This window comes from Mustela nigripes, chromosome 7, assembly GCF_022355385.1.
Source record: "Mustela nigripes isolate SB6536 chromosome 7, MUSNIG.SB6536, whole genome shotgun sequence".
Lineage (NCBI taxonomy): Eukaryota > Metazoa > Chordata > Mammalia > Carnivora > Mustelidae > Mustela > Mustela nigripes.
Window position 1 is genome coordinate 92,929,019 of NC_081563.1, and position 8,869 is coordinate 92,937,887.

Genomic DNA, 8,869 nt, shown 5'->3' on the forward strand with positions numbered 1-8,869 from the left:
TGCTGGGAGGAAGGGGCCTGCTGTGGCCGGGATTCTCAGAACTCTGGCCCTTCCTACTAACCCTGAGCCGGGGGAGGCAGGAAAGCAAGTCCAGGGCCACGAGGCCAGAAACATTTTCCTCTTGCTTTTCTGTTGCTTTTTGTGACACTGCCACCTCACAACACAGTATTTGCACTATGAAACCCTGAAAACTGCCAAATTTCATCCCATTTGGGTTAATGTTCTTTAGGAGCTTGGCATTGTGTGAGACAATCAGTCATTCCCACGGCCCGGTTCCTATTTAAAAACTGCCCATCTATTTAAAGTTCACGATGAGGGGATAAAAGAAAAAAGACTTCCAAAGCCAAAGGGAACATGAGATAGGCAGAAGAAAAATCCAGTTTGCTTCTAAAAAAGGCTGAAAATTATAACCATCCATGGCCTCATGTCTTAAGTCTGAGATTTTTTTTTTTTTTTCTCTTCTGGTTGTTTGCAAACCAAAGTGGAATTTTATTATGGGTTACTAAGTGAGCTTTTTCAACTTCCTAGTTTCCAAAAGTCTCCACTCACTCTGTAGCATGCCATTTAAGTTCTTCCTGCAGACGGGAATGACAAGGGAGCCCAAATAAAGCAGCAGGCGTCCCTGAGTTGGAACCTCCTGCCCCCCCCTCCCCCGACACTGCCGCATTTCCCCAGCGACTAGCCAGAGACCCAATGCAGCCGTCTGACCTCTTCTATGAACAACAAAACCGTGATGAAGGCAACAGGAGTCAGAAAACTATTCACTGCAGGAAGCCCCAGTATCCGGTAAGAAATAAGAAGTACAACAGTACAGGATGCGCCTTGGGTCAGGGGAATGTGAAAAGCCCTCGGTCTTTGTGTTCTTCCCTGTGCCAGAGCGTCTGCGCCCAAGCCCTCAGTTCTCCTTGGAGCTCAGCTGCGCCTGCTGCTGTCACTGCAGGGCCACCAGCGTCCTGCCAAGAGGGACCCAGGGCCATGATGGCTACCTCCGCCAGGCTGCCACCGCTGCTGCTGCTGCTGCCACTGCTCCTGCTTCTGGGCCAGCCTCAGGCAGGGGCCCAGGCTCCCGGGGAAGCCGTGGTGTGTGCGGGGAATGCCTGTTACACGGCCCACTGGGGCAAGCTGAGTGCAGCGGAGGCCCAGCTTCACTGCAGTAAGAACGGGGGCAACCTGGCCACGGTGAGGAGTGAGGAGGAGGCCCGGCACATCCAGCGCGCCCTCACCCAGCTCCTGGAGTCGGAGGCGATCCTGGCAGCTAGGATCGGCAAGTTCTGGATAGGGCTCCAGCGTGAGAAAGGCAAGTGCTTAGACCCCAGCCTGCCGCTTAAAGGCTTCAGCTGGCTCGGTGGCGGGGAGGACACGTCTTACACCAACTGGAACAAGGAGGTCAGGAGCTCTTGCATTTCCAAGCGCTGTGTGTCCCTGCTGCTGCAACTGTCCCAGCCATCTCATGCCAGTCATCTCTCCAAGTGGTCCGAGGGCCCCTGCGGGAGCCCGAACTCTCCAGGAAGCAGCGTCGAGGGCTTCGTGTGCAAGTTCAGTTTCAAAGGCATGTGCCAGCCTCTGGCTCTGGGGGGTCCAGGCCGGGTGGACTACACGACCCCATTCAAGGCCACCAGCTCTTCCCTGGAGGCTGTGCCCTTTGGCTCCGCAGCTACCGTGGTCTGCGGGGCCGGGGAACACGGTCAGGAGGATTACTTCGTGTGCAGGGAGAAGGCCCCTGATGTGTTTGACTGGGGCAGCTCGGGCCCCCTCTGCATCAGCACCCAGTATGGCTGCAGCTTCAACAACGGGGGCTGCCAGCAGGACTGCTTCGAGGGGGGCGACGGCTCCTTCCGCTGCGGCTGCCGGCCGGGCTTCCGGCTGCTCGACGACCTGGTGACCTGTACCTCCCGGAACCCTTGCAGCTCCAACCCATGCAGAGGCTCAGCCACCTGTGTGCCGGCATCCCAAGGGGAGAACTACACCTGCCGCTGCCCCCTAGGCTACCAGCTGGATTCAAGTCAGCGGGACTGCGTGGACCTGGACGAGTGCCAGGACTCACCCTGCCCTCAGGAGTGTGTCAATGCCCCTGGGAGCTTCCGCTGTGAGTGCTGGGTGGGCTATGAGCCCAGTGAGTCAGGATGTCAGGACGTGGACGAGTGTGCCACCGGCCACACGCCCTGCGCCCAGCACTGCACCAACACAGGCGGCTCCTTCTACTGCTCCTGCGAGAAGGGTTATGTTCTGTCTGGGGAGGATGGCACCCAGTGCCAGGACGTGGATGAGTGTGCGGACACGGAGAATGGCCTCTGTGACAGCTTGTGCCTCAACACACAGGGATCTTTCCGCTGCGGCTGCCTGCCAGGCTGGGAGCTGGGCCCTGATGGGGTCTCCTGCATGCTGGGACCCACCTCCCTGGCACCAATGCCTGGGCCTCCCCAGGGAGAGGATGCAGGAGATAGAGAGGGGAGAGTTGTGTATTCTCCCACAATGTCCGGGCCCATCGGGGGCCCTGAGGGCACTTCCAAGGAGGCACCCACCACAAAGGGACCCTCCCTTCCACGCAACACCTTTGTCACCCCAACTGCACCTGACATGCTGGCTCCCAGTAGGCCCCCTGCTGTCTGGATGGAGCCCAGCACCCATCACCCCATGGCCACCACTGGCCTTGGGGAGAATACAAATGAGGATTTCATGGCAGAACAAAGCGAAGAGGGCACGGACGGACAAAAGCTGCTGCTGTTCTACATACTGGGCACGGTGGTGGCCATCCTACTCTTACTGGCTCTGGCTCTAGGGCTACTGGTCTATCGCAAGCGGAGAGCAAAGAGGGAGGAGGAGAAGGAGAAAAAGCCCCAGAATGCAGCTGACAGCTACTCCTGGGCTCCAGAGCGAGCTGAGAGGAGGGCTTTGGAGAATCAGTACAGGTAAAGGAGGCCACAGGTCACCCAGAGGGGGCGGGAGGGTGGGCAGGTGCGGGTAGGTGGGCGGGCAAGGACTGGCACAGAAAGCAGGCAGAGTACAAGGGACAGGCATTGTCCAGGCTGTCGGCCCAGAGGCGATCCTGAAGGGCTGTTGCCCTGCCTGGGGTGTGGAGTATGGGGTCTCTCCCAGGGTCTAGATGTGCTCGGCAGGTCACAGCAGCTTCCAATGCTGTCGTGGTTGTTTTCTGTAGTCCGACGCCAGGGACAGACTGCTGAAGGTGAGATGGCCCCAGAGACACTGACAATCAGCCACCACCATCCTCTGACCTTTACACACCCCGTCAGAAGTGGGGGACCCACATCCTTCCAAAAGACTGGACTGGAATCTTAGCAAACGGTTGTAAACATTCTTAAAAGCCTGACCGCTTGGAATATACAGGTATTTTCTACATGTGTGTGGTGTTCCCAAAGTGGGACCACTGGGTTAGGATGTCATTTTGGGAATTTTGTGAATATTAACAATTCTTACTCACTTATCTTGTCAAATTCAAATGTGACTGATGGCATGGCTCCCACTGATTCTGGATCAGGGGTTTACAAGTCAGGTGCTAATGGGGCTCCTTTGGAACTGCTTTTCTGCTCATTGGAATCATCTAAGAAGAAAAGGTGGTCTGCTAATGCTAATTAGGATTGGAATGATTTGTTCTTCTTGGTAGAACAGAAACTAAATTGATTGTTTAATTACATAGTACATAAGAAGTATTTTTTTGTTTTTGTTTTTGTTTTGTTTTGTTTTTGTCAAAAGGAACATATTCAGAACTGGAAACATTTCTTTACAGTTGAGTTCATGCATTTTCCTATCACAAGCCCTGCGGAGTTTTATAGTTGGAGTCCCACAGAATGACCAGAGTACACTGATCTGCTTAGGTAGCAAGAACGCTGAGGGTTTTGAAATTGTATTTCCTAGTTCTTAGTGTCTCTAATAGTCTTGGGTTTATTTGCAAGTGAAGTCTGGAAAGTGTGCGAGGAGTATGAAATGTTTTCGAGAGCAAGTACTCCGAAGCGCCTGAGAGAGAAGCCTGGGTTTGTTTCACAAGTACTTGAATCAATCCATCTAAATGCACTTGTGCTAACACACACTTACCGTTGATGAAGTGACTACGCACAAGGGGAAAAGCTGGAGACGTCTTGTCTCTGGGCGAGTGTAGCCCCGAGACACCTCCCAGGCCACCTGCCTTCCCTGAATGCTGCTCTGGATTTAAATGCTTTGATCATAGATGGATGAAACCCTGAGAAGCCTCTCATTCTGATTACTAAGACTGTGTGAGGGGGATGAGATGCTGAGCTTTGAATGGTGGCATCTTAAGGCATTTTAACATAGCTCACAGCTGGTATTGCTTCTTGAGAACATGATCCTGACTTGTGGCTGTAGTTTGCATGTCAGGGACTGGGCAGGCAGGACACTGTCTTCTTTCTGCTTGAAGAAAGTCTGACACATTTTTCTCTATTTCTTAAAAAAGCAGGGGAGATGGGAGGGATAGAGGAAAAGAGAATAGCTCAAAATTTGCAACCACAGAAACCACTCAAACCAGTTTTAATTTATTTTTAAATGCTTGCTTGCAAAGATTTCCCTTCCCAGTGTAGTGGTGGAGAGTAATTCCTCCCCACGCAGCTTTGCCTGGGTCACTGGAAAGCTCCTCAGGGATTCACCAGTGGTCAGAGCTCTTAAAACCTGCCTGATTAGCACTGGGAGACCTCAGGTGGCCTGCAGGCTTGTTGCTGTTGCCTTGTAGAGCAGAACGGGACTGTGTTTCCTTCTAGGGATTTCAAAATCTGCCTCTAAGAACCAGGGTGCTCTATTGTTTCTATTTTTGCCTTAAAAACACATCTGTCCCAGAGGCGGACACCTGGGGCAGGAAGAGCTGCCAGGTGCATGACCCTCAGAATTGAGAAAATATCCTTTAGCTAATTTTGAAATGTAGGTGCTATATTTCAGGATTTTTGTTTTCTTTTGTTTTGTTGTTGTTTTGAGAAAATGGATAAGTAAAGGAGTAGGTGTAAGGAAAGATGAAGCTTTTGGAGGACTTAACAAGGTATTTGGAACTTGTGCTTTTTAAAGACATCTAGTATTATTTAGATTTCAGTTGAAATATTGATGCTTAACACCCAAGGAGACCAAGGTTGTAATCCACTGAGCGCAGGACCCTGTTTGGGAACAAATTATGCCACTATTCAGATGATTTTAAAGAGTTAGCTGGATGTGTTACTGACAATATCTGCACTTACGTGAAATAAATGCAAATTCAACAACTTTACCTCCAGGCTTTTACAATTTTACCTTATCACTAGAAGGAAGGAGGCATTCCTATTCTAGGCTTCTCCTAAGCCCCTTCTGGACCTGTGGGAAATTACTGGCTGAGGTCCCCAACTGCCCCCTCTCGTTTTTAGAGTTGGATTTCTTCTCCGGTGCAGCCCCAATTCTGATTTCCAGGTTCAAATCCCTCTATGGGTAAGAAAATCTATTCCCGACAAAATGGAGACCACAGATCCCCACCGTGAAACACGCAAGGGAGGAAATGGGCTGGTAAATAATTTCTCAATATCCTCTCCAGCAGAATCTGCCCCTTCCTCCGTAGATGTGCCCTGCCTTGTCTCCTGGCCACTCCTACCAGTGGCTAAGATCTTGGAACTAGATGGGCTTAGGCAGTGAATCTGACGAAAACCGATGGCCTCAAACAAATGCTCTTGTCCTATTTGATACCTCTGTCATTTTGTCTGAGGGCTGTGAATCCCTGCTTGGGGAGGTGGGGGCCCACAGCAGTGGATAAACAAATGCCCACTGTCCATGTGGCCATTAACTTACTGGTCATTGGCTAACAGTCTTTTTATCCAGAAGCTCCCAGGTGCCTGGGCCATGACGAAAAATAAGAAATGGAAAGGATGGAGCATGGGAAAGTTAGGTTATGTCAGGTGCAGACTCCTCCGACTGTGTCCCCAGGCTGGGCAGGAGCACGGTTCTGTCCCTGAGCTGTTGAGCAGCAGAAAGGCCAGGGCACTGGGAAAAGGGAGATGGCTTTACTTGGCAACAAGCTCAAAGATAGTGGAGACTTTTGTCCAAATAGAATTCCCCATACTTCAATAATTCTAGGATGCTCTTGGAGAAACTATATTCAGAACAAACCCACCCCTTTTCCCCTCACTCTGTCTCCCAAGGCAGATCATTTAAGGGAGGAGGTCCCCTAAACATGCAGGCCACTAGGTTCCTTCCTGAATTTCAGGGATGCTCCCTCCTCTTTTTTCTTTTTTTTTCCCTTGTGCACATGTGGTACAGGACAAGCTCCATCTGAGGACTATATAAAGCAAAGGTGGGAAAACTATCTGAAAAAGCCTTGGGAGGGCGCCTGGGTGGCTCAGTGGGTTAAGCCACTGCCTTCGGCTCAGGTCATGATCTCAGGGTCCTGGGATCGAGTCCCGCATCAGGCTCTCTGCTCAGCAGGGAGCCTGCTTCCTCCTCTCTCTCTCTCTGCCTGCCTCTCTGCCTACTTGTGATCTCTCTCTGTCAAATAAATAAATAAAATCTTAAAAAAAAAAAAAAAAGCCTTAGGAAATGGTGGACCTGGTGGGGTCTTTTGTAGGGGGCACCCACCGCTGCTCAGCATTGTGACCTCGAGGCTGGTGTCCCTTTGGTTCATTCACATGCCTGATTATCACAACCTTGACATCTGGCATTGCATAGCCCCACGGTGTTTTCCCGGCAGCATAAAGTGGGTGACTCAAGAGGCTTCTGTCTTAAGGACAGGAGGGGTGCAGGCTAACATCTTCCCTGTGATTAGGCAAAAAGGTAGAATAAAAAGTTAAACACGTATGCGGGTGTGTTTATGTAGATGGTACAGGAAAAACTAAGTTGGAAATAAACCTTCTCCCTGAAACACACACGTGCTTGTTGCTATTCTTACATGCCACTCAGGAGCCCCAGTCTGAATACATCCTGATAGGACCTGGGGTTTTATCGCCAAACAACTTTTGGAGAATATGGATGTGATCATTAGCTCATTTTATTTCAACCCTATTTCCCACAGATATTCTTATGAAAACTAAGAGAACAGAGGTGAGATTTGACCCCCCCAAAAATACTACATTCAAAATAATGCAGTTTTTAAAAGCAAATATAGGGCAGCCTTTTCCTATTATTTTTCTCCTTACCTTCTCCATTGTCTGAATCAGGAAAACAGGAAAGCATGGCTTTCTAGCAGCTGCAAAATGGTGTAATGTCCCCTCCATATTTCCATCACCTTAAACAATAGATTTAGCATGGGAATCTGAGATATGATCCCTAAAAACATCTGTTTCTGTCTGGCTGCAAAAGCTACCGCTTATGTCTGTAGGGTTTGTGGCGGTTGTCAACCAAAAAAAAAAAAAAAAGGCTGATAATCAAAATTCTCCATGTGTTCTGTAATCAAATACCATATTCCGTTCCAGATTCCCGAAACTAATACTTGCTGAAGTGCTTTAAAAATAAAATAAAATAAAATAAAATAAAATAAAATAAAATAAAAAGAATTGTGTTTTGATCATGCCCATCTATTTTAGGAAGAAACTGTAAATTCTTTCTTACATTGTTCCTCTTATCTGCAAGGGGGCAAGCATTTCCTTTCTACAGATTTTGCCCTCTGTTCTTCTGGGCTGGGTTCTTTACATGCATATTTGGCTGAAGCTTGAATTACGTCGTTCACAAGGCCTTGTTCTGTGATACTTGATGTGATCGCAAATGTCAGTCATCGCTGCACAAACGCTAGATGAGATGTTTGTATTTTTAAATCTGTGTATTCGAAATGCGGTGCACTAATTCTGCCACTGTGGGATTTCTTCTGTGGGGCTTCTTTCTGCCCTGGGTGCGACTGTTTCCCAGGGTGGGGAGGACAGGTTTGACCGCTGCGTCGGTCTTAGAACTCTGAGAAACCAGGGGCATCTCGGGTCCGCCTCAATGAGTAGCCTGCTTGTTGTCCTTTGTGTTTTATGTCACATGCATAACCTAATAAACTCTGGAATGCATTTGTTGTCAACTTGTTTTAATACATTTCATAACAACTCGAACTACATGGCAGAACTTGAATTCATGGTCATTAAACATATCCGTTTCTCTCCTCAAGAGTCGCTTTAAAAAAGTACCTTGCCTGCCCCACTTCTGCATCTTTACCTACGGGTCATGAAAACTAACTCTGGGGCACCTAGCGTGGGGCGAGGGACAAGGATGTTCAGAGAGACTGGGCTGCACTGTGTACTGTGTCTTGGCTGCTGAACCCAGCCAGGCTGGCCTCGATGGTTCCAGAGTTTGTCTTCTGATCCGAGTCTACTCCCTCGTGCCTCTCTGCCCGTTTAGTTTCCTGCATCATTTTAATTGCATGGGGGACACCTGGTGCGGGATTAAACATGCCCAGTTGATGTGATGTGGAAACACCATTCTGTAATTATCACAGGAGCATTTGCCACCACTTTGTCAGCAAAGCCTTTTCCGTTTGTTTAGCTAATTGCACAGGCAAACCAGATCCCTTCCTGCTTGGCTGCGGAGTCTCACTGTGCCTGAGAGTTGGGGCAGCAGGTGGTCAGATCTGAGTCTGCCTGCCTCTCAGACTGCGTGCCTGGTGAGAACAGGGCCTGGGTAGGACACAGTGCTCTGCTGCCATGCTAAGGGACAAGACACTTCTGATAACCATTCATTGCTTAAGGTTAAATAAAGCTGATCCTTTCAGCAGTCTGATCACTAATGAGATACATTTAGAAATTCTGTCTTAATATGAACAACCACGGCCGGCCCCAACCCACCTCCCCACCACACACACACACCACAATGTTTACATCCTTCTCTTTCATACTGAAAAACCTGAGGCCAGTGTTCCCTAATTCAGGAAAAGCCCATGAACAAAAATGACAAATTTAAATTCCTCTTTGTGACTTTTGCTATC

The 8,869-nt window shown here is 49.3% G+C and overlaps 1 protein-coding gene across 1 annotated transcript; it reads left to right on the forward strand.

Annotated features, from left to right (window-relative positions):
* Window positions 1-608: 608 nt before the first annotated feature.
* On the forward strand, window positions 609-7,958 carry CD93 (CD93 molecule). The gene is made up of 2 exons (XM_059406438.1): window positions 609-2,909; window positions 3,158-7,958. The coding sequence occupies exons 1-2, from the start codon at window positions 694-696 to the stop codon at window positions 3,180-3,182; spliced, it is 2,241 nt and encodes a 746-aa protein (XP_059262421.1). The 5' UTR covers window positions 609-693; the 3' UTR covers window positions 3,183-7,958.
* Window positions 7,959-8,869: the final 911 nt, after the last annotated feature.

Coding starts and splice junctions, on each gene's coding strand:
- CD93 (XM_059406438.1), top strand. CDS start 694: ATGCAGCCGTCTGACCTCTTCTATGAACAACAAAACCGTGATGAAGGC. Junction 2,910..3,157: donor GCTTTGGAGAATCAGTACAG/GTAAAGGAGGCC, acceptor TGTTTTCTGTAG/TCCGACGCCAGGGACAGACT.